Source organism: Mugil cephalus, chromosome 20 (genome assembly GCF_022458985.1).
Source record: "Mugil cephalus isolate CIBA_MC_2020 chromosome 20, CIBA_Mcephalus_1.1, whole genome shotgun sequence".
Classification (NCBI taxonomy): Eukaryota; Metazoa; Chordata; class Actinopteri; order Mugiliformes; family Mugilidae; genus Mugil; species Mugil cephalus.
In genome coordinates, this window is record NC_061789.1 from 13,024,838 (window position 1) to 13,051,056 (window position 26,219).

General features: G+C 43.9%; 1 protein-coding gene across 2 annotated transcripts; it reads right to left on the bottom strand.

Moving 5' to 3' along the window:
* Nucleotides 1-154: 154 nt before the first annotated feature.
* On the bottom strand, nt 155-24,978 carry grid2ipa (glutamate receptor, ionotropic, delta 2 (Grid2) interacting protein, a). Of its 2 annotated transcripts, XM_047571862.1 has the most exons (23): nt 24,372-24,978; nt 22,953-23,206; nt 22,541-22,873; nt 22,292-22,446; nt 13,605-13,877; nt 12,936-13,021; nt 12,738-12,807; nt 12,265-12,564; nt 11,849-12,000; nt 11,448-11,609; nt 9,507-9,613; nt 9,264-9,411; nt 7,382-7,713; nt 4,356-6,755; nt 4,133-4,220; nt 3,753-3,842; nt 3,408-3,604; nt 3,125-3,280; nt 2,907-2,993; nt 2,684-2,813; nt 2,476-2,594; nt 2,209-2,373; nt 155-1,668 (listed from the first exon to the last, which is right to left on the bottom strand). In XM_047571862.1, the coding sequence occupies exons 1-23, from the start codon at nt 24,451-24,453 to the stop codon at nt 1,588-1,590; spliced, it is 5,967 nt and encodes a 1,988-aa protein (XP_047427818.1). In that variant the 5' UTR covers nt 24,454-24,978; the 3' UTR covers nt 155-1,587. The 2 variants fall into 2 exon arrangements, with proteins under 2 accessions (XP_047427818.1, XP_047427819.1); XM_047571863.1 differs by lacking the exons at nt 22,292-22,446; nt 22,541-22,873; nt 22,953-23,206; nt 24,372-24,978 and adding an exon at nt 18,016-18,562.
* Nucleotides 24,979-26,219: the final 1,241 nt, after the last annotated feature.

Genomic DNA, 26,219 nt, shown 5'->3' on the forward strand with positions numbered 1-26,219 from the left:
GAGGCAGTAAACCAATGTTATCACATTCACACAATAAAAAAGCTGGATATGCAGTGCATGAGGCCTTTGATATGACTCACACTGTCAAAAACACACAAGCGAATATTTCTTTGTTTCATAAAAAGTCTTAAAAAGCACAAAGATTCAGGCAAAGGTGGATCTCAAACAACTCTTTATATTTGTCAGAACTAGGTTACAATACAAAATACAGACTTAACACTTTATAGGCCTTAAATGGACAGCAAAGCTTTAGGGATTTATATTCTGTAATTTTAACAAGGAAAAGTGAAAATGCATTAGAAAATGACGTCTATACCGGCTGCACGCATTAATTATCCTTATCATAGCCATTTGACTTACAATTTGAAAAATATGAATTGGAACTTTAGCTTTTTACAAACCACAGGTAAGTCAGAGAAGCTGGTACACCGTATTATTATTATTAATATTGTTGAAAATGACACATAATGACAGTGTTATCCTCTCAGTGGTATAGCTCTAGAGTCAATTAATAAGACACATTCAATAAAATAAATACTTGGGTAATACATTAAAGTAGCAAAGTGATTCATATATCGTAGCATACCGTATATTTCATCTATTCTCTCGCTATTCTGTACAGTTCACAAATAATATGTCTCATTTACACTTCATTAGTAGTAGTAGTAGTAGTGGTGGTATAATATCTAACAGTGGGACACATTTCGGCGTTCACATACTGCACAGCGCCTGCTGTAAGATCCACACAGTCTGTCCAGTCCAGTCTGTCATTAGCGTCTTAACGACTGGAACCAGGTTAAAAATTATCCTCGTTGGGGTTAATATTTTTCATAAAAACAAGCAGCAAGTAGCAACTCCCGCTATATACACGTTGGTAGATTTAGAAGTGCGCAACCATTAAATTGCACAGTCACGAAGCATCACGAATTTGGAAAAACACTGAGGCGTAGATACAAGGCAGTAAATGTCATCAGCTGAATATTAACTTGAGAAAACAGGTGACACTCACTAAAGAATTTATGTTACATTCAGAGTGGTGGGTGCCTTATAAAAGTTAAACACGTAAACTTATATAATCAAAACAAATGATTTATTTACTTTTATTTATTCTGAATCGCTGACTATGTGCTCGTTAAATATATATTTCAAGATAAAATGTATAACTCTATGACTCTTATAACTGCCAATAATGATTTTAATGGAAAATTGTCACACAGCTTTATGCAGGTGAACAACGAGCTAAAGTCGGCCTCAGAGGAATAACTTAATCTATATATTGTTAATAGTGTGAGTAAGTATGACTCAGTCTGTAGAGATATATTAACGGTTGTGTTCTATTGACTGATCTAATCCATTGTAGATATTATTTTTCAACAGAAAGATACATGTATTACAGCACTGGCATAAAGTGTAACTATCCACATTTGTAAAAACATGTTAACACAAAAACATTTTTTTGCTTAATACCTCACAATGACTGGTGTCTGTAGGTGAATTTATGTATAATGTTTCTTTTTTCTTTTCTTTTTTTAACATGAGTATGTAGTATATGAACTGCTCCATGTTATATATATGTGCATGTGTGTGTTACCAGGCCAGCGGGGAGGCCAATCGCGGACTCCTGGGACTCTTCGGATTTTCGACAACTTGCTGATCACTGAGAGCTCTCTGGAGTGAAGAGAAAAAAAATTTAAAAATGTATGCAGGAATAGATCATGCACAGAACTGCCACAACATTAAAACCACTAACAGGAGAAGTATGTACTCTTGACCATCTTGTGACAATACAAAGTTCTGCTGGGAAGCTTTTGGACCTTTTTTTGCATTCATGTGTATTTTACTTGGTCATGAACCACCCACACAGACCAGATAAGGCAGCCCCACCCCACAGCAATCACACCTCCTTAATTGCTTTCTCTCAAAATCTTTGAGGCAATACAAGATGTGCTAATTACTGAACATACTGCATGGGCCACTACAAAAACAAAACACTGGCAGAGCAGGAAATGCAGCAAGTAATGAGATGGTCATCAGACCTGACTACAGTTCAATTATGTATTTCAGTCTTATATATTACAAACAGCAGAGAGTATGAGAAAGAAAACAACATTTAGGGGATGATAACATCAGGAGAGACTGAGGAGACAAACACACATGTCATTTTGACTGCAATAATGTAAAAGTGACATCAGACTCATTCTTGCTCACCTCAAACTTGTTGATGAACTCAGCAAAGATGCCAAAGAAGGCCTCAGTGTTGGTGGATTTGCTGTCCTCTCCGAAGAAGGAGGCGGTTTTGCCAAATTCTTCCATGGCCCTCTGTTGGAGAGATTCCAGAGACTGGATTGCTGGGTGACTGTTTTCCAAGAAGTTCTGCATAATTTAGTCAAGGGATAAACAAACAAAAACAAAAAATCGACTGCGCTCTTTTACTGTGTTATTTATTCCTCTTTCTTTATTCTTATTAAAGGATACGCTCATTACAACGGCAAAGCGGTCCTCGGACGTCGCAGGCATCTTCTGACAGGCTGAGCGAATGTCCTGGATGGTTGTGTGGAGGTCATTCAGATCTGACGTGATGGTCCTCTGATTTACTGAAGACACACGTGTGAACGAATGAGATATTTTAAAACATTCTCTAGATTTGGTGCAGGTGAAAGGTTAAAATGACTACCATATCTACCTTTTGCTGCGAGAGGAACCATTGTAAGATCTTTGGAAAAATCCAGAACATCCGGGAAGTGCTGACATAACGACTTCACCAGAATATGCAGAAATGTGGACTTCCCATCCACGGTTTTAGTTGTGCTCAGCTGTACAAGGCATAGTGTGGTTATTAAATTCATACACATCATATGCATGTGTTGGTATGAAATTGTAATACTGTATAATGGTGTGTGACGTACCTCTGTAAGGAAGTTGATCTTGAAGCCCGTAGTCTTGTTGGTTTTCGGTTGGCTATTATTCAAATAGTTCCCCATCGCCAGCACAAACTAAAGAAAGGCACAAAAGACGGAGACAACAGAGTGTTTTCCATGTCTAGCTCTACTTTAAGCCAATATATAAAAACAAATAACATTTTGCAAGTGTACATTTGTAATTACTTTTCCAAACAGTAGGTTACCTCTAAGATCTTAGCCAGCTTCTTGCTGGTCTTGAGCTCCATGGAGGCATTGTAGATACAGTCGTATGCTCCCCTCAGCTCCTCCGTCTTCTCCTGGAGAGAACACTTGAAGAGGAGGCTCTGCAGGCGGGTTTTAAACTCTGGCACCGACAACATCTGACAGGCACAAACAATCGAGATACAGTAAGCACAAATGCAGCGCTGAGGCAATGACACATGCACGGGCTCATCCACAGAAAGATATGCATGCATGCGCCATCCAACAAAACTGCCAGGACTGTACCTGCAACACAAACTGGTCTGGCTCGCTGAGTTTGCTGGGGTCCTGCCTATACTCTTCATATTTTTTGACTTCCTCTGCATCAGGGGCATACAGCAGCAGCTGTTTGATGTGAGCTGGCTCTAGCCTATCTGTGGCCATGTTCATTAATACCTGACGGAGCTCCCCGGGAGACAGTTTCAGATGGGCTATGAGGATGGCTAGAGTTTGAAAAACAATAATGCAAAAATCAAATTGTTAGTGGGAAACTGTTCATTTTGAATGACAAATTAAACAAAACTATAAATGTTTACAATTATATATGAAGCTTTATAAAGAAAATGGCAAAAGAATAAGAAATATTCTTACATGCATTGTAAGCTTTCTTATGGGATAGAATTTCAATTACATCTTTCTTCTTGAAGGTTTCTGGATGAGGGGATGACTCTGGAGCAGGCACTACAAATTAGATCAGTGTTAGCTGAATGTCAAAATCTATGGAGACATAGGTATGTAAGAAGGTGGGCAAACATGGAGCAGAAAACATTAGTACATAGATTACAAAGAATTTAATAGGAGAATAATCTAAGATCACACACATAACAGTCCAAACTTTGATAAATATGCAGAATTCTCAGTTGACATTCGTCGAATTAATAATCATGCTCGAAGGATCCAGAGATGTGAGGATCTTAAATATAATAATGCTTATTTTTAAAGCACTGCAGATATATGCCATGTGTACTCACTGGAGCTCTTCTGTGTCCCAAAGTGCAGCTCCAGATCCAGATACTTCACCATGTCATGTAGTTTGTCATAGTCAGAATTTGCTCCCAACTACCAACAATATGCAAAAACGCAAAATCAAATTGTATACCTTTAGCATATGTTTTCAATTCTAAAATCTAAATTTAAAATCGGTTCCATTTAAAAATATCTTAGCTCCTCATGTCCGAACCCCACACAACTCACCTGTCCCCATATAGTCCCCTCCGAGTTTTCCACCTGCTCCCAGCGCAGCCTTTTCACACTCATGTGGTTGGAGTCCATCCTCGACAGACTTGGTCTTGGCAGTGGCGGAGGGGAGCAGGGTGGGGGGAGTGGGGGAGGCGGCGGGAGGTCCAGATGTTCTGTGGGATCCGAAAGAGAGTGGGGGAGGGACTGGGGCTGATTCTGGCTATGGGATTGCTTATGGGATTGCGGCTGGTGTTGGGACTGGAGCAGGTGGTGTGACGGCTGCGAGTGCGGACGGGCGGTTTGGGTGGAGGACTGGACTTGGTGCTGTGACTGGTGGTGTTGGGGCAGAGGTTGGAAGGTGGACAGGGAGGACTGGTGTGGCTGGAGGGGCTGAAAGGTGGAGAGAAGGGGCTGGGGCCGGTGCGGCTGTTGGGGAGGATGGATGACATGAATCTGGTGTTGGTAGTCCTGAGGAGGAGGCTGTGGGGTCATGTGGTGGATGTGGTGGATCTGCGGTGAACTGGAATGATGGTGGGTCTGCTGGATGGAGTGTGGTCTCTGCGGAGATGGTTTGGTTGGCTGGGGGTGTTGGCTTTGGTGCATCTGCTGCAATGACACTTCAGTTTGATGATGACCTTTAATACTTCTCCGGCTCTGATGGGAGTGGCTGTCCCGGTTTAGCTGAACTGGCAGAGAGGCAGGCTCTTGATGGGATTGATGCAGAAGCTCTGTGGAGGAGTGATGGGGTTTAGGTTGGTGAATCTGATGGGCTTGATGGAGAAGCTCGGTGGAGGAGTGATGGGCCTGGGGTTTATGTATTTGATGGAGCAGCTCAGTTGACGAATGGTGGGGCTGTCCTCGATGCATCTGGTGAGCTTGATGGAGGAGCTCCGTTGAGGAGTGGTGAGCCTGTATTTGCTGGCCTTGATGCAGAAGCTCCGTTGAAGAATGATGGGCCTTGGATTTGTGCATTTGGTTGAGCATTTCTGAGGACGAGTAATGGGCATGGGCTTGCTGCATCTGTTGGAGCATCTCGGCAGATGAGTGGTGGACCTGAGATTGCTGCAACTGGTGGAGCATCTCAGCAGAAGAATGATGAGCTGGAGCTGGCGCCGGGTGAATCTGGTGGAGCATCTCGGCCGAGGAATGGTGAGGCTGTGGTCTTATAATCTGATGACTTTGGTAGATGCCCTCTGCGTATTGACCCGATTGGCTGGGGTGGACAGTTGGTTGGGGTGATTGTTGGTGTGGGGGAGGGGCTGAGCGAGACAGGCGTCGATGGTGATGACTTTGGTGGGCTTGTTGCTGCTGTGCCTGGCGCATCATATAAATAGGGTGGTTAGGGTGGGGATGGGTAGAGTCTGGAGAGGGGAGCGGGGGTAAGGACTGGTGCAGTTGTTGGAGAGGCAGTGGTGAATGGGCTTTCTGCTGTGTGGGCTGTGTAGGCATTGAGTGGTGGCTCTGGTAGATCTGCTGCATCTGTTGCTCCTCGTAGGCTTGACGTTCCTCGTAAGCTTTCTGCTCTTCATAAGCTTTACGCTCCTCGTAGACTTTCTGTTCCTGGTAGGCTTGTAGTTCCTCAAATGCTTTCTGCTCCTTGTAGGCTTGCCGCTGTTCATATGCCTTCTGCTCCTGGTAGGCTTGACGCTGTTCATATGCTTGTCGTTCTTGGTATATTTGTTGCTCTTCAAAAGCTTTCTGCTCCTCGTATGCTTTCTGCTCTTCATATGCCTGTCTCTCTTTGATTAGTTTCTCCTGGTAGGCTTGTTGTTGTTCCTGGTAGGCTTGTTGTTGTTCCTGATAGGCCTGCTGCTCTTGGAATAGTTGTTGCTCTTCATAGGCTTTTTGCTCCTCATATGCCTGCCTCTCTTTATATACTTGTTGCTCCTCATAGGCTTGTCTTTCCTGGTAAGCTTGTTGTTCCTGGTAGGCTTTTAGCTCTTGTATGGTAGCATGGACCTGCAGGTCCTCTCTAGATGGGAGAACTTTATGTAAAGAGTGGCGTTTAGGAGGTGGATTACTGCGGGGAGGAGGAGGTGGAGGAGGACCAGACTTCCGGCGAATGGGCACATATGCTCTCGGGGAGTGTTCAGGAGTATAGCTAAGCTGCTGCTGCTGCTGCTGTTGCTGCTGCTGCTGCTGAGGTTGTGTCTGTGCCGGTGCTGGAGGTGGAGGAGGTGGGTCATTGAACTGAACAGGTGGAGGAGGTGGAGGAGTCATGGGAGGTGGGGGAATGTGATCAGAAGACGAGGAGTAGGTGAGAGAGGAGGCATTCTCTTCTCCACTGCTGCTTTGAACATCACTCGGGCTGCTGAGCTCTGGAGCCACAAATCCTCCGTTTTCTTCGTCATCCACCCCTAAGTCGTCTTCATTATCCTCATCCTCCTCATCTGGGAAGCCCATCTGCACAACATCCTGGCATTAACGCCAATTAAACTTCATTAGATGTATAGGAACTTGTGACATATTTTTTTGTATACTTATTAATATACAGTATACATACATATGATACAATTTGTATTGATATTTCACATAAGTATAAAGTATTAAGAGTGTATAAAAAGTACTCTCTATTTAAGTGTATGTGTGTCAGAAGCGGTATGTCCTGTTGAACATTGAACACAAAGCTTAAATTAGTGTACAAGATAAATCAACGTAGCACAGTTAACCTACTGTGACCAGAACCTATGGAACATGAGTAACTATAAATTTTTTTTTTTTTTTAAAAAAGCAATGATTGCTCCAACCCAACTCGTTATGTTCATTGGAGAACAAAAAATAGAGGCTTTTTCTTAAAACCCGGTGTCCAGTGGCAACAATCAGAAATCGTAAAGCTGGATTGAAGCTGAATTTAGTTCCTTCTAAACACAAAATGAATGGTCCTAAAATATTTCAATCAAATTTCTCTTCCTGTTTTTATGCTTCATGGTCACAAATGGGTTAAATGGCGGCTTTAAACTGAAGAGTTAACCCATGATGCCTAGGAGCCATTTTGTCTGGTTGAGAAATCATTCCTCGGTGCAGTGTTGGTGTGGCTCTACCTCCTCATAATCGTTTTCAGGAGTCAAGAATTCGTCAACGATGGCCACCCTCTGTCCCAGCTGCTCGCTCAGCGCATCCAGAAAGCGGTCTGTGTCCTCCGAACGAGGTGGTTTGGAGAAGGTGTAACGGCGCTTGCTGTTGCGGTGGGCGGGAGGACTAGATGGGTAGTCGGGGGGTTCGGGAGGTGAGGGAGGGGGACTGTCCAGGCTGATGTAAGGGTTGGATTCCGCACTGGTCTGGCTTGTTAACCCTGACGGGTAGAACTGGGATTGAGGGGGGCTTGGGAGGGGCTCCGGCCAGGAGGTCGGTGGTGGGGGGCCTTTACGGTTACCTGAGAACAAGAAGGATACATAAATAGCTATTTAATGTAAATGAAATCTTGTTTTAAAAGCTTTTCTTAACTATATTTTGTGCAATACTTGCTAGAAATGTGTTTTGGTCTATGAATTAATTGAACAAAAGTTTCCAGCAGTCACATTCTGGAATTAACCAATTCTGTCATATGGTTTTTTTTTCTTCAAAATTGTACATATGATTAGCCATTAAAAAACAAATTACTGTATTTAATGGTGTGTTTTTCTAGTTCCAATTCCACCACCACCATGCTCTTGCAGTGCGTGGGTAAATGTTTGAGAACAACATGAGAATGCTGCTTTTGGCCTTTGGGGTTTTTATGTGCACCTAATCTACTGTGACCATGGAATTTCCCTTGTGGATTATTAAAGTCTCTCCAAGTCTATGTCTGAGTCAAAGTTTAAATAAATGCTCCCTGTGTCCCATTTCTAGCTCTGATCCTGCCTACATCAGTCATAATATACCAAAATGTTTTACATTATCCTGCATGAAAATACCCTTGTTAATGTTTAATATATACTGTAAAATACTGTAAATAAAGAAAACTTTCCAAAACGGAAGTGTCAATAGTTTCTTTAAATCAATTAACAAAATGCAGTGAATGAAGAGAAGAAAAAGCTAAATCCAATCAATATTTGGTGTGACCACCCTTTGCCTTCAAGACAGCATCAGTTCTTCTAGGTCCACTTGGACACAGTTTTTGAAGGAACTCGGCTGGTGGGTTGTTCCTAACATCTTGAAGATCTTCTGTGGATGCAGGCTTCCCCAGATCCTTCTGTCTCTTCATGTAATCCCAGACACTCGTTGATGTTGAGATCAGGCCATCACTTCCAGGACTTATTCTTCTTTACGCTGAAGATAGTTCTTAATGACGTTGGCTGTATGTTTTTGTTTGTTGTCTTGCTGCAGAATAAATTTGGGGCCAATCATACTCCTCCCTACTGGTACTGCATGATGGATAAGTATAAGCCTGTATTTCTCAGCACTGAGGACCATTAATCCTGACCAAATTCCTGACTCCATTTGCAGAAATGCAGCCCCAAACTTGCTAGGAACCTCCACCATGCTTCACTGTTGCTTGTAGACACTATTTTACCACTCTCCAGCCCTTGTGTGAACAAACATCCTGATTTTGTGCAAGTGTACCTGTAAGGATTAATGCTGGTTTGAAGGCAAAGCATAGTAACACCATATCTTGATGTGACTTAAATTTTTATTTTGTTCACTCACTTTGTATATTGTAAATTGATGAAAATAAACAATCATTATTTATGTTATTTATTTACGTTTTTGAAAGCATTCTTAGTTTACAGCATTTTCCAGATCTGCCTAAAACTTTTGCATGGTAATGTATATGTATATAATCAGCTGACATAAATGGGTTACACTTTCTCTTACACTTTTCCATTAAATACACCTAAAGCACACAAGATATCAAACAGGAACTCATTTTGTATAGTATATTATTTTATTATATTGTTAATTCCGGCTGCCATGAATTTAGTGTAAATGTATACTTTCAGCTACCTGTGTTAGCATGTATTGTAGGGGATGCTGTGCGTGAAGGAGGCTCCAGATCCAGCAAACTCTCAGGGGCAGGAGGAGGGCGACTCTTCAGAGACTTGGACCTCTTGGATGAGTACATGTTCTCCAGTTCAGCATACACTGCTGACAACTTGCATTGCGGAAATGTACAAAGAAACCGGGGTGAGACGTTTTGTCCTAGCTTGGTGAGTGAATAATAATAATTAAACTGGCTCAGGTACATACGTTAGTTAAGTTGTTGGGAGTCTCAGGGAGTGAAGTACCGTCCCCTGACTGTCTTTCTCCTGGAGCCAACCTCATTCCTGTCTCATGTACTGGCTCTGTACGGAGACCTATTGTAACACACCAATTAAAATGACTTAAATACAACCAGGGTAGCCGAGCCAGTAGACTGACCCATATACAGTGCTTCTTGAAAGTTTGTGCGTCCCTCAAAATGTTTTACATTGCTGCATAAAAATGACTCAAAACATCAGTGTATTTCTAACAAGTCCTGAAAGTAGACAAAAGTAAGTGGACCTCTAGGATTACACATTAATTTAAAGGCCAAATCAGTCCATAGGTTCAGAAGTGTTTCCAAGTGTGGAATACACAAATCCACAATCAGACAACTGAGGGTACACCATCAAAGATCACTCCAAAAAGCAAAATGCATAACAGTCCAAAAGGTCACAAAGGAGCCCAGGGTAACTTCTAAGCAACTAAAGGCCTCTCTCACATTGGCTAATGTTAATGTTTATGAATCCACCATTAGAAGAACGACAAACAACAGTGATGCACATAGCAGAGTGGCAAGGACAAAGCCACTGCTGTCCCAAAAGAACATTCCTGCCCATCTGCAGTTTGGTAAACATCATGTGGACAAGCCAAACGACCATTTTGAAAAAGTTTGTGAACAAATGAGTCCAAAGCAGAATTATGTGGTTTAAATGAGAAACCTATGACTTGAGGCAAAACAACACCACATTCAAGTATCAGAACCTCATACCGTCCGTTAAACATGGGCTTGGTAATGTGTCTTTTGAATTATACCAGCGAAGTCTGAAAGAAAATGTTGGGACGTCTGTCCATGAGCTAAACCTTAAGATTAGGCGAGTGGTTATATTCTGAGTAATGGGTGAAAATGTTCCTTCCAACTGATGTAGACGACAATAAAGCAGTTACAGGAAAAGTTTGTTTAATTGGGTTCTTTTTGCCTATTTTCAGGACTTAGTCCACTGATGTTTTTAAACTTTGCTAAATTTTATGCAGAAGTTGAAAGAATTCTGACCTATGTCTATGTTTTTCTCATGAGTTCAGCTAACGGCAAAGTCTGGATTTAAATCAGCCACTGGGTGTAAATATGTTAAATCACAATTTAAAGGTCCCATATTATACATTTTTCCAGCAATTTCATACATGTGTCAGAGGTCCAACATCATTGTTTTCAAAGTGTATTACCCCAAATTCAGCCTCTGTCCTGAATTTCAGCCAGTCAAAAAGTTGCTCTAGCGAGCTCTACTGAGAACAGCTGCTTCTATGTCTGTACCTTTAAATGCTAATGAGCTGTGTTTGTCCACGCCTACTCCACGCCCCTCTCGGGGAGAGGATGCAGCTTTTGCTGGCGTTGGCATGTGCTAATGTTGACGGTGGATTTATGACTATGGCTGGATGAGACACTGTCGTTTTACCTTACCAGTTTAAACCAGAATCTGACCCAGAAGGAGAAGTTCCTGAAGAAGTTTGCGAGAAGAAAAAATGGCACCCGCTCCCTAATTTTAGAGGACAGGCTGATCTATCCACGGGGCAGGTCAAAGTCAGTGTCCACTACCAGAGACAGTGGTTATTTACGTTCACTAATAAATGGAACAAGCAAGTTTTTCACTTCCCGGGGCTTCATACACAGGCTATAGGGACACACATTACTGTTAGAAAACCTTTATAAAGTGAATTTAACATAATATGGGACCTTTAATATAACCTGGCAGCAGAAGAGAAGCAAAACTAAGTAGATTCTAAATGTTTAAAAAAAAAACTGGTATGAAACTAGACTATATTCAAAGTCACAAAGAGAACACTGTGTTAGTGGTAAGAAAAGCCGTGATAATGATGAAATTTGAGAGTGCTGTCATGGTTTTTAGTGTTATTGTTTCTACTGACAATGATGAAGATAATGAAGTTCAGTACCCATGCCCAAGTGTGTGCCAATGACCAGGTCATCAGAGCTACGGCCCCTCACACTGCTCCTGTACGTGGTCCCTGTCACCCTCATGGAGCTGCTACGGCGATGGGGCTCAGGGGCAACATCGGGTTCCGGAGGAGGGGGAGGTGGTGGTGGTGGTGGTGGAACTGGAACACACACACATACTGGCAATGTAGATGCAGAGATAAATGCGCATGAAGGTTTGAGGCACCCCAGCTGATTGAATTTCAATGACCCGGTGGTTTAATTCAAGATCCCCATGGAATTCTGATGATGGCGTCCATCTCGCGCAAAAACAAAAGCAATTTGTAATCAACATACAGACCCTGAAAGCTGCCCACACCGTACGTAGAAACGTCAAAGAATGTAAAAGGTGTGCACACACCTGGCGCTTTGAATCCAAGGAAACGTGAAATCTTGCTCTGGCAGTGCTCCTGCTCTTCGTACGTCAGCAGCTGGTAAACGAACTGCCAGATCACCTGTTTGGCTGGAGTGTCCAGCACCGGGAACACATCCACGATCAGAGTGTCAACATTCCTGTCGCCGTGGAAACACAGGCAAGGTGACAGAGCTGTCCGATCAAAAGTCAATTAGTGCATTAGCGGGCGACGGGAACAGTTGAGCTCAGGCGACTCGAATCTGAACGTTGGCTTTTGATTTGTGTCAGAGTTTCATTTTCCCAGTGCTCAACTTTTCCCTGTGCAAAGGTCACATTCTTAATGAGCTAAGGTGCTTATACTGTGCATTGACATTGGTGTAGAACATTATTTTTTGTCTCCCAAAAAATAATTTGCAACTCACCTGTGCTGGAAGAAGTTCTCCAAAGCCTTGCAGATTGTGTACCTTTCCTGGATGGTCAGCAGGTGCTCCAGCTGCTGTCCAAAGGTGCGACCCTGAACCCTGATACTGGGAGGCAGGATCTCAGCCACCCACTGCAGCGAGCTGAGCGCCGGAGAGCGGGCGCCTTCAGCCGCGGGGCCACTGCCCCCCGCGAGTTCCTGCTCGGACTGGGTGAACGTGGACGGGCCGTCCTCCACCACCAGGGTGGGCATGGCGCCGCTTCCCTGCAGCATGGACACCACCTTCTCGTGGGAGGAGATCCTGGAGGCAGACACAAGGTGACGTATGCTGACACACATGATAGCTTTATAACCGTGTAACACTGTTTACTCTGGTTACGAAAGGCCTCTTTCTTTTGACTTAAGCTAGTTCCAATATACTTTTTGTTTGCTCATGTTTTTCTTTTGTAATGTTAATGTGGCTCAGAGCTCGACCTCATGTCGAGTCCATTGAGAAACAGGATGCGGTCTCCTGGTTTTAGTCCGGCCTTGTCTGCGGGGCTTCCTGGAGGACAGAAAACAAAAGAAATTACTTTGATTTAATAATTGCCACGTTAATGGGGGATCCTGGCTTTTTGAAGGATACAACCAGTTTAATAACTAAATGTATGGCCACAGACATTCTTTACTTACCAGGGATCACTGAGTCAATCCACACTGGAGCGTGGCCTCGGAGCGTAAAGCCAAAACTCATGTTGCCTTTGCACACTCTCACGGTCCTAAAGAGACAAATTTGAACTCTGATCAATAACTGATTTGAAGTGAGAAGAAAAACAGGTACAGAAATACTCAGAACCTGTGTTTAGCCAGGAGACTCATCCAAATGAAGCTGTTTGATTAATAAGTTTATCTGCGCGTTTGGGAGTCCAAATGTGGCCCTCTGACTCTGATTTTCACATCCATAAGACTATTTTAAATTCACTTCCTGCATGAAGGGGAACAGTGCTACTTAAATATGGACAGCGCACCCCATGGGAGCTGTAGAACATCTTCATAAGGCAGAGACACAGAAGAGATTAGTGGTTTCTTGGGGCGATTTTTTCTCCCAGATCTTCAGAACATTTTCGGGATTTTCAAATCAAAAATCCATGACAAGAAACAGCAGAGAGCACGAAGAGAGCAGGTGTCACTATCTAAGGTTTACGTTGCCACTTGTTCTACCACTGAATGATCTATTTTCAGTTAGATCATAAGTCTTTTAAGTGTTTAAATTTTTGATCAGTCTCAAAGAGGGAGAAATTGTGATTTATTGAAGGAAGCTGATGGGAAATAATAACTGATGTGCTACTGTTTAACACTGACCTGCAGTTGGTGGTGCCACTGGAGTGGCCGGCTATGAGTGAGGTGGTCTTGCGCATGCCTCGGGCTGGGGGGACCACACCTTCCTCCGCGTGGGTGCGGGGCACCGAGCTGGCGCGGGTGGAGACGAGGAGGCGCTCGGGGTGGTCCTCGCTTCGGCTGCGGCGTAAGCGGTTCCGGCTGGGGTCACTGAAGCTTCGCCCTTTGAGCCTGCTCATCAGGCTCTGAGAGACCACCTCGTCAAAGCGTTCCCGGTGCTTCTTGGGAATGAAGATTCTGGCAAACATCGTAGAATCAGACAACAGCCTCAAACAGACTATGGGAAAGCAGAGGTGGGGTGGTTTCCACTGGCTTCGTTTGCTCGTGGTCGGGACGATTACACACTTTCATACATTTCTACATGATGATAATGATATCATAAAAAGGAAAACAAAATCCCGTCAGTGAAGAATCCAGAATCCTAGACTGCTATTTTATTTTATTTTTTTATCCCAATCTCTCTTTGTCTAAAGCAAATCAGAGGAATTAATGCTCCAGCTGCAGGATCCACTTAACTGGCTCGAAAATAGTTTAGTCCACATCATCTCACGGGAGGGTCGACGCAGGTAGAAGGGATTGGTCCGGCGTTTGTGTGCGTTTTCGTGAGCTTGCATGTGTGGGAGAGGATGAAAGAGACAAGAGGCGAGCTTTGTTGTCTCTTTCTGTCACATCAGCTGCTGCAGGTGAGAGCGTTCGGCATCTGTGACAGCTCACAGCCGATACACTGCACGGAAAAGGAGGAGGCTCGGTGCCACAGCCACCTCTGGGAGAAAGTGTTCGACTCGTGTTATTCTCCCCTCCCATTAACAACTCTCAGTATTATTATTTTTTTCTTCTTAAAGGAAAAAGCCACCATCGAATACTGACATGTCTCAGTGTGTGACATTATGTATGTTCTAAGGTTTATTTTTGCATGATGCACACACTTCCTCAGGTCAATTTTGTGTGCTGCATGCATGCACTGTAAATATAAAGATAGTGTCGACTACGTGAAATGGATGATAACACTGTGTTGTGTGCATCAAGCCTACTAATGAAGGCTTAGATGTTAGATGCATAAACTCCTTGAGGACTGGTGTAAAAACTGCTACCACCGTCTATGACAAATTTCTCCCTGTAGGACCCTTCAATAGCAGCACCAATGCACAAATCTGACGTTAACCATTGATATCTTGAGACTGTTTGAAATTTCTGCTCCCATTAAACTCCCTTGTATGTGTGCTGTCGGCTGCATGCGGTTTGTGCTTGGCCAATTATCTGCAAGAACAAAAAAAAAACATAACAGAAAAACAGAAATGACCCAGAAATGGAGAAAACGTTGGCAACATCTGTTCTGAAATGTGTTTCAGTGCGTGTTTCTCCTTTAAATATAGGGCGCTTCTCCCTCATTTTCTCATACACACACCTCATTTGTTCCTTCTCTCTTTTGCATATTTATGTCCCCATCCCGCCTACAAAATGATGCTGCCAGAATCCTCACAACACATCTTTCGCTACCGCTCTATCTCCGACACGATTCTCCTGGGTACCTCTACTGTGCTGAAGAGAAAAAAGAGCGCTTTGGTTTTTTTTTCCAGGAGTGAACCACTTTCAAAGTGCCTCCATATACACGACACAAGTATTGCATGGCAATTAAAAGAGACACATAAACTAAAGCTGCTGACATACCAATATATTACAAACCAAAGATGAGGCAAGAAAATGGTTCCCTTTGAGATTCTGACAAGATTCGCAGTCAAAATATGGCTTCACAAAACCCACACACATCACATTTAGCCATTAAACCTGACTATATGTAAGGTCAATTTGTGTGTGGGTGTAACAAAACAGTTCTTATCACGCATTCTTACTTTTGCTAATTAGGTCATTGACACCAAGGCTGTAAATTGAACTCAAACCACACCCAAAGTCCGATGCTCATCAAAGATAAAGACAATAAATGCAATACAGTGTCAAAACATGTTTGCTTGTGGATAGCTTGTGCAACGTGGATATTTAACACCAGAAACGAACATTGGTCATACTTCTGACTAGCTGTCACATGCAACTGATCACACATAGACTTTAAATATCACAAGAGCAGATATTGTGCTTTTGGAGCATGTAATCAGAATTATTACAACATACTTCCACTACTACTATTAGTGTTACAACTACTATCCACAATTTCCCCAATCCTGAGTTATACACACATACACCTCAGTCACATAGTGGAAAATCAATAGCCAAGGTAGACAACCGCACAGAAAACCACACAATACAACCAGTTCCAGCATGAACAGCCTATTTGATTTTCTAATAAAAACTCTCCCAGTAGGGACCGGCCTCATTGGATCCATGTGTCTTGGCCTCAGAAGCTTGTTCCAATTAAAAAAAATAAACAACAACAACAACAACAACAATAATAATAATAATAATAATAATAACAATAATAATAATAATAATAATTAAGTGAAGGGGACTTTAAGGTTGTATGAAAATTGTTTCAAAATTTATCTTATATATTTGGAGAGATTAAATGATTTAATATTTTGTTCATATGGCGTTCCCCAAGGCTCATGGATCCACTGTTACTTATATAATCACACCTCTTCTGACTTGGAGAACTTCAGTCCTGCTAGTACATACCGTACATGAATATTCACAAACTGGTGTTCATACTATTGAACAGTGATAAAATAGATATAGTGGTATTTGGGTCCCAGGTGAAATAACACTTAAAAGGGCCACCTTGATTCACTCTGTTAAAACCATATATGAAATCCTGTCTTTGATTGTTTGAAAATGTGTTATGTTGGCCTATCCAATTGCCAGTGTAAAATGCATGTGAGTTTATTGGGTAGGAAAACTCAGCTCTGTGACATGTTCTTCTCAGTATTCTCAGTGAAATAATGGTTGTTTAGTTTCATATTTTGGCATTTGATGTTCCCCAAGGATCAATTCTGGGCCCTCTTTAATTTCATATGTAAAAGCAGAACCTTAATACTCAGTTGTATCTCTGCAAAAGATTGTGTCCTGGTGAGGCATACATAAAACAGAAATACTCACAAGTGGAACTTTGTACTGTAACTACACAGACAACATTTCAATTGCTTACAGTGAAGACATCCACATAAATTAAAAACCAAAGGAGGTAGTGTATGTAGGTGACAGTGATTAAGTACATGGTGTATTCATGCAGCAAAAACCAAACTCTTCCCCTGGAGGGATGTGGTGTGCTCAACTGTGACACCACATTGCTCTGTGTTGCTATCTGGAGGGCCAGTTTAGTTCAACAAGACGAGAAGCGAGGTGCTCTAGTTAGAGACATAACTAAAAGACATTAAATAACGAAAAGTAGTCTCAGCCTCATTGAACAAGAGAGAGCGAGTCAGAAATTAGTGACAGACAGATGAACAGTACGAGCCTATGAATTGATGGAGGAAGAAACGTAGAAAGACCTAAGAAAAACACCATAAGGAGGCACAAGCAGGAAAATCTGACAGATGTGACAGAGTAGAAAAGAGAGAAAACTGAGAACTAGAGCTCTTTCTAGGCCACGGTCATGTAACTATTGGGAATCAAGCAGCATAGTCCATGCTTACAGCCTATGTAGGCCACAAAACTTTTACAAAATTCACTCATACATCACCATTGTTCCTGGACAAATGGTGGAGAGGGAAAATGAAACAGAATGGGGCCGTATGTTGTGTATTTGTGTGGTTTGTAGCTCTATTTCATTCTGTCAACCACTGATTTCAACAGCTGTCGTCAGGCCCAACACCTCTTGAGCTCCTTTTAAACTCTGTGATGATGTTAGGAGCTCAGTCAAACAAAAACAACTTTTACATGTTAAGTCTTGTAACCTGACTAAAACGAAGTGAGTAGAAACTTCACAGCCTTTCTCCCGTGAAGTTGGATGTAGGCCTTGGGATGCCCTCAATTATAAGGAGGGCGAGAGGATTCTATAATTAGGTCTAAAGGAGGGGTGGATCAAGGACACGAAGCATACAGGGATGAATGACAACTGAAATCAGCTGGGAAACTCATTGCAAGAACCATTATCATCAGACCCACTTCTGATCAGCCAATTTGACAGCTGTGCCAAGCATGAATTGACAAAAACCACGGAACAACTTGAGACACAACGGAGTGGAACTACAGAGTGGAATTAAAAGGCCACAAAAAGCTAACCAACAAAATTAGTAAACAAAGAAATTACCCATAGTTGTTTGCAGATGATCAATTGCTTTTTTCTAAAGTTTAACGTGATGGAATCAAATTTAGGTACAGCATATATTTTCATATCTTTGCATGCCGACACATTCAACTTCACATACAACTCAGCACAAACAATGCAAAGCACAGTGCTAAAACCAAATAAAAACCGCCATACCGAAAGTGTCTTGAAAGGTTCCTATCCCTTCCCATGGCTTTTCCGGGCTTTAAGGTAGTGCCTGAGGTCAGTTAAGCAATAAAAATGCTTCCCCTCTGTCCCGGTGAGTCCCCATCTAGTCTGTAAATCAACTCTCACAGACAAAAGGGGAAAGGAGAGAAAGGTGAGAAAAAGGAAGGAGCACGGATCTCAACAGCGCTTGCTGCAGGCTCGGAAAGCAGCCAGGTGAAGAAAGCAAGAGAATGAGAGAGCGGGAGGGAGTAAACTGTAAGAGCGGACGTGGTTTACATCCCTCTGCAACTCCAAACCATCCTCTGGCACAATCATCGCATCATTTCCAAATTCACGTTTGCATTCTATACATGTTCCCCTTCTTTTATCCCCTTCGTCCTCAAGTGCAAAGAAGCAAAGGACAGGATCAGCTCAGGGTGGTCCTCTTGGTCATAGTTAAAGGATAATCCTCATCAGTGAGTAGTCCATCATTCAGCAGTAAGAGGTAGTGAGTGACAAATCTTCTCTTCCCTCAGTGGAGGAAGGAAAGAATGAGATGAACGGAGGAATAAGTGAGGAGGGAGAGAGAAAAGAAGTGGAGAAGAGAGGAGAGTCCCGGTGGAATTTCATAGGCAGGTCAGCACAATGACTGCGTGTGTGCACAACACAGCAACGTGCATGAGTGAATGTACAGGAACTAGTTATGTTGACAGCTGCCCAAATCTCTCAAAGTCAAAGGCCAAAAAAAGGTAAGAAAAACTGCACTTCATCCTTAATCCTGGGTTGAGAATACAACAGTGCAATTAAACATCTCTGTAGTCTATATATAGACACAGTGTCAGTCAAAGTCCTACCTTTCAGTGTAATTTCACTAAATGATCACAACACTACAGAACCGCATGAACAGAAAAAGATGTTCCGGGATTGTCTGCAATGACACTCCTGATACACGGCGTAACGCTTAACTTTCAAGCACATGCTGACCTCTGGGGCTCTGAAGCCGCGCAAGAATTGACACTAGTAAATGCGTCAGAAACCTAAGAGAGACTTTATTAAAAGAAATAGGCTGCTTAAAAATAGAACACGTCCTGTGGGAGGGTGAAGGAAAACGACGAGAGGACGGAGGCAGACGGAGCGAAATGTGGCCTGCGTGGTCAAGTCTTGCGAGGCATGCAGACGAAATTACTTCCTAAGCTGTTAAGCACACCTCGGATCCTATGATCCATGACTTCTGATTTTTAGACTGAGGTAAGGTGGGTGGAGCACCGTCCCACTCTACATAAAACTGCAATACAAGCACAAGCTCATAATAACGCCAGTCTCATATTGTTGCTGGTATCGTCAATCAGGTATCACCATATTCAGACTATCTCTCTCTTCGTTTCTTCAATATGGCGACTTATGCTTTGAGATAAATGCAGACACTAACATGGCATGGCAACATGCTCACACTGACAATGACAATGCTAACATGTTTATGTTTAGTAGGTTTAATGTTTGCCACACTCCCGTCTTAGTTAAGCATGTTAGCATGCTACCAATGGCGGATAGGCACTACACAATGTCAGTCAACTGATCCTTTTGTTGGCCTCCAACCAGAAGGCTCAATTTTCCAGTGTTAGTGTTGGTTAGACAAACCATTTAGGGATCCATTCCTACTGAAAAACAATGAAAATCTTTAGAGTCTAGAGGTGACATGGAGGCGAGACAGCTAATGCATGCATAACATGCTAACAATGGGAGACGTTGGACGGAATGAGTGGATGTTTCACTAGCTTTCAGTTTTTATGTGTTTTTTTTACCCCGCTGTATTAACTGTTGTCGACTATTTGATGTACACATTTTGCTGTATGCTAATTAGGTGAGGTTTTCAATGTGTTCCTGTGGGAAACGCTCCAGAGTGGCAATTGCTTGGCTAACCTAGCAATGGTAACCTAGGAAGTCAGGCATTGATAAAGGGTAGGAGCCTTCTGGTTGGGGGTTAGGGTTAGAAGACCAAAACCAAGGGTCAGTGGTTACCACAATAGATTAATAGATTTTTACTTAAAACTGCGGTGGAACAAGAAGAAATTCAGAGATTATGTGAGCACCATGGGCATCATATACCAAATTTGGAATTTATTAATCTTGTAATTGTTGTTGATAATTTTTGAGGTAAGCATGTGATAGAATTGAGTGGTACATTAACATGCTGGTGGCATTAGACGAGTAAATAACTAGGGATCTCGTAGGGGTTTATTGCTGGGGGGAGCCATGAAAGCTTAATGGCAATCAATGCAACACTAAGGTCGTCATTCCTGGAACCATGTTGCTAGCACAGCTAAAAGCGCCAATAGCAGCTTTGAAACCTACTTATTAAACATATTATCAGCCACAAGAACAGAGCACTTCCATATTACCACTGAGACCATCCCATTGTTTGAAGAAACCAACACCACCAAGCTACTGCAGCTCTTACGGCAGAAGACAACTCAGTAATAGTATCTATTCTATGGTATATAGTCTGGTATAAAATTTGAAGGCCTTTTCTTGTGAACACAAACTCAAGAACACCCTGCAAAATTTTAGCAAGAAAAAGTCTGCATTGCATTGTTAAATCTACACTGCTAACCTGAACTTAGCACACCAGCGGGGCATTATAGGCAACTGCAGTTATCTGAAGATACAGTTGATTTTCCTAAACCCTGCTTCAGCCACTGATCGAGAGAATTACCGCACTTTCTTATTGCCCGTAGGTGTGCGAAACATCTAAGCAGTTTTCAGTCCTCTGCGGCTAACTAATGCATAATTAATGGGACTCCTGTGCAAAACAAACATTACCGCTCATTTTTACAGCAGCTTTCTAAGGAGGGAAATGTGCTTTCGAAGCTGATGTAAAGACTGAGATGTCTGGACAGCGGCTTTGGAACAGAACCGATTACTCACCAAAATATGAACCGTGGGGAAAATTCAACATTAACTGATTGTTGAGGTCTGCTATTACAGAATGCTTTAGCAGCACTTCAGCTTCCAAATCTGCTACCTGATAACCTGCTACAACCGTTACAAAATCATAAAACGAACGTTGCCAAACTGTTTTTTCTTGTTTTTTTTTTGTTTTTTTTAGTACTCACCTGAGGCAGCAATTCATAATTTCTTCCAGCATGGAACTTGAAAGCCAGGACTGAGCGCATGTGTGCGAGAAACTGGGCTGTGTGCATGGAGGCTGAGCGTCTCTCTGTGTTCGTATGTGTGCATATCCCAACCACCAGAAGCAAACTGGCTGTAGCAGCTAGGAGCCGTACGCAGACGAGGAAGCAAATAGCATCCAGTGATGTGTATCAAAGAGCGCATCGCAGCTGACGGGGAAAAATGGGAAAGAACACTGAGTGAAAGTGAGAGGAAGTGATCAGAGAGGATAGAGAGAAGGGAAGTGACTAAAATGAGAAAAAAAAAACTGCGAGTGTGTGCGGCGGTGTTGCGTTTTGGGTTTTGATTTTCCGATCAATGCTGAGGAGGAAGAAATGCAATATTCGATGGCGAACTTCCATACCGCACCGATGAATAACATACAGTAGAGCGACATTCAAGCACCCAAGGGCGCCCAACTTCCACACGTGTGCCCTTGATGTGCTCCCCCTCACACATTTTGCAGGAAAATGCTGAATGGGTGGGTTCCCGGATATTGATTTCATGAGACAATTAAGGTGTTTTCGCTCCCTCGCTGTGTTCTTATTGTTGCTCAAGTCTATAGTGTAGACACAATGGGCTGGAAAGAGTTGCTCTTTCAGAAGGAGTCGCAAAAATAATGATTTATAGGTAGCTATGATGAATGGTAATAATTTGAATGTGCCACTGCATCCCGTCGGATAGAAAAATATTATTATTATTTTTTAAATGTATTTCGAAAAGCCAGTTGCACGGAATATATAATTTGACTCTTAACAGCTTCCTCCCAACATAAGGAGGAGGGTTGTACGTGAATTACATGAACAGATTTTTCACGTATTTCATACAAAAACATCAAACCCAAGAGGGATTTCGGTTTATCTTAGTACACATTGATGTATGAAGCGATTTAATTCCCAATTTAGATTTCAAGCTAAAATATTTATGCACTAACCCCGCCGCCGTAGCAAAACTCCGAAGTGTGAGCCTCAAAGCTCCTTTTATCGCAACATTAGAGGTACTTAAAGGCTGGTAACTCATTGAAGCTGATCTTGCACTCTCAAACAAATATGCGAACGCCGCGAACTCTGGCGTTGGGCCTGTTACTCGATGCACGAGCGAGCAAATGATTGGCTACCTGACGCTGTCAATGAGCTGCTGATGATCCTCCGTGATCAAAATGTCGGGCAGGGCCTCGGCCAGGCTCTCCACGTCCCTCTCCGCCGCGTACTGCTTCAGCACCTCAAACAGCTGCTCCTTCACATCTTGCTCCTCTCCTAGTACCTCCTCTACCTGATGGGAAAATAAATGACACAGGCTGTAAATATAGACGATAACATTTTTTAAAATATAAATAAATTACTTTGAGAAACCACTTTACACTCACCTTTTTATTGAACTCCATGGCCTTGTGGGCACGGCTCTCCCTGACGCTGTCGCCGGTCTGCGACAGCACCCTCATGCTGCTGCTCAGCCGCTTGGGCCGGCGGGCCATGCTGAGCACGCCGAGGCGCAGAGGTCGACCCTGAGCGGCCTTGATCATGGCCGCTGCCGTTTCGTGGTGCTTCACCGGGATGCCGTTGACCTCCATGACGTAGTCCCCGGCCTTGAGGCCGCTGCGGCCGGCCGGGCCGTTGGGCATGCAGTCCTCCACCATCAGGGGACTGTCCCCCACGATGGTGAAGCCAAAGCGGCCATCTGGCCCTGGGTTGATGTCGATCTGAGGAGAAGAACGAAGACGTCACCACCTTAGTGGTTTTGAACCAATCAAAGTGACGACTACTTGCTCGATGACTGACCTGCTCGAGGCGCGACACCACTCCGATGCTGGGCGGCACCGTCTTGAGCGTCTGGGCCAGTGCGATCAGCGCCGGCGTGCTGAGGTTAGTCACATCCTGGCCCTCGATGTCCACCACCTGGTCGCCGGGCTGCAGACCAGCCAAGTAGGCACTGCTGCCCTCCACGACCGACAGGATGTAGCTGGGCCCAGTGCCCCCGAGCCGGAAGCCGAACGCCTCGGGCCAGTTCTGATTGGTGGCTGGGAGGCCGAGGTCTGGATGACGGACAGGTCATTAACACTCAGAGGGTTTCAAACAAGCAGGGTGTTTTTAAATAGCAGCCACGTCCAAACTAACTGAGAAAGTACGTAAGGCTCCATCATGAGACACATTCAGTGTGTCGTACCAATCTGGCGACATAAACAAGTGGGCTGGGAGGCGTTAAATGGAGGTCAAATGGTGCATTGGTTTAACTGGGCCACCTCAGCCGGGGACAGAGCAGCAGGTACTGATCTATTTAAGCCACAGACATGACATCAAAAATTAAAAAAAAAACAAAAAAAAACATTAGATTATTTTCTCTCCCTCTTCAAAGTAACAAGAAGTAGATTATTTGAAAGTTATCTGTGACGGATGGCATCTAGACCGCATGTTCGTGAACTGCTGGCCTTCCCCTGGTCACTGGCCTCATTCTAAGTGCTGCGGAGAGGGTCCCGAGAGAGACCCCTGGACTCCACCGCCACTCATCCACAGCCATCTGAATACATCGAAGACGTATGTAGGACATCACAGAGCCCGGTCAGCACACTTAAGAAATTTTTGTGTCGGAGAAGCGGACGACAGACTGTTGCCCTGTTGTTACTAACAATACCTATTTTGCCGTTCTCCTTCAGATCATTTGCATAACAGGGTTACTTGTGAATACGGCTCCAGTGAATTTACAAAGGGCCACTATATGAGTGATATGATAAAGCACGTTTGCCTTCCAAAGATGGTTTCATCTCATTGAAACTAGGAGGAAAGTAGTGCACTCTTGCACAAAATTGCAGACACACAAACTACTGGATGCGGTCATCCATCACAACTGTCAGCGCAGAGTCATTGTTTTTCTTGTCGTAACGAACCAGAGGGAGACAAACTGAATTAGAAACAAAACTAAACAAAAGAAAAAAAAAAATAAGACTTTATGCTTCAAATCCAGGCTGCTGAAAAGAAACTAATCATTCATCTTAAACAGACTGGGAAATCACTGAAATAGAGTTGTGCATTATGATATTCTCTTTTTTCCAGAACAAAATTAACACCATCAAGAGTTTTCTTTCGTCCTTTACCCTCCAGCCTGCAACCCAGATGCACGTCTAGCTCCTTTTCAGCCCCCTCCCCCCCCACCACCACCACTTGTGTTACCTCCGGTAGATGAAACGGGTCAAACCGACTTACAGAAGTCTTTGGAGGCGCTCCGGGTGCCAGACTTGCTCTGGCGCAGGGAGAAGCGGCCCTTCCTGCTCAGGAAACGCCTCATCCTCGCCCGGCTTGCGGCAGGGCACGTTCCAGCCAGCCTATCTTCACCCCCGGCCTGGGGGTCGACGCAGCCAAAGAGTGCCTGAAGACACTCTTGTGCTGCTCCTCACCTGAGCTCAATGCCTCCAAAAGCCTCTACCCAGTGGCGAAATAAAAAAAAAAAAAAAACGACAACAACAAACAAACAAAAAAAAAAGAATGAAGCGCACCGAAAAGATCACATTTGTAAGTTACGTGGGCCGTCCTCTTTTCTTAACCTGGGGACCGACGGTCATGAGAAGAGGAGAGGGAGGCCAGAGGAGAGGTGAGAGCGTCTGAGAGTCAGGCGCTCCATCCTGGGTGAGGCGGTCCAGCCTCAGCCTCAGCCTCAGCCTCAGCCTCAGCTCAAACCCTATGGCTGAGGGACGATCAGAAAACTGGGACACACTCACTTGGTCCTGAAATGGTTCTGTGCAAGAAAAGGTACTGCGAAGCCCCATTTTTCTATAAATACCTTCCCCTCTCTCACCCTCCCACCCTCTCTCTCTCCCTCTCTCGCTCTCTCTCTCCATCTCTCTGTCTCCCTCTGTTGCTCGTGTGGATGAGGCCCTCTCTCAGGGCTGAGGGATGACCCAGAAAATGTATGGTTTAACAGCCAGGGACACTGCTCCGATTATAGCGTCGGTACTGGAGCACCAGTTACACAGATGTACCCGGAAAGATGGGCTCAAGGTCAAACGCATCACACGCTGCGGTGCCTCAGCTGTGGTGAAAAAGGGAGTGAAAATAACACAAGCTGTTTAAACACACTCCTGGTCCTCTGCGCATACACGAGAATGGAGGTTACACCGACCAGGCGGAACATTATGACCACCTTCTTAATGTTGTGCGGGTCTCTCTTGTGGCTCCAAAACAGTTGTGACTCATCGGAAAATGGACATGGAGCTTCTGAGGGGGTCCTGTGGTGTTTGGAAACACAATGTTGTTAGTGGGGGGCCTTTGGGTTGAGGGGAGGGGCCTCTGTGGATCATCCCATAGATACTTGATCAGTTTGGGATCTAGTGAATTTGGAAGCCAGGCGCACCGTTTCACGTTGAGCACCCCGCTAGACCTGTCAATCTAAGCCTCCTGTCTGTACACAGCTGGCCCCGCCCCCCATCGCCGCAGAGCCAATCACGACGCAGCATGTTACACTCTGACTCGGTCGAGTTTCCCGCAATTGGCCGAGAGCCTGTTGAGTGCCCAGGTGAAATGTCAGACGCACGCTTTCACAATTAGCTGGAGAGAAGCTAACAGCGCTAACATCCATCCAATCAGTGTTAGAAGTCGTTTGCTTCTCATTAGGGTCACACATCTCGCTAATTTGGTTGCATCTGTGTCATCAGGGGGTCCCTGCTTAATTGTTTTCATCAGTTTGGGGGCCCTTGGTCTCAAAAACACTGAGCGTTAGATCAATACAGACAGGAAGAACAAGATATCAACAGCCCACAGCAAAATCAATCAATTATTTATAACCACTTATCCTGCAGAGGGCGGCATGGGGTGTCACTGGACGAGGGGTGGGGTACACGCTGGGCAAGCCGTCAGTCTATAACAGAGCTAACACAGAAAGACAGACAACCGGTCACACTTACATGCACATCTGTGGTCAATTTGGAATCGCCAATTCCCCCGTGACTTCAGAATGTGAGAGAATAATCCACACAGGTACAAGGAAGAAAAGCACAACAACAACAACACACAAAGGCCCCAGCAGGAACCAGGGAGAAAGACGAGAGAAGTCAGCCG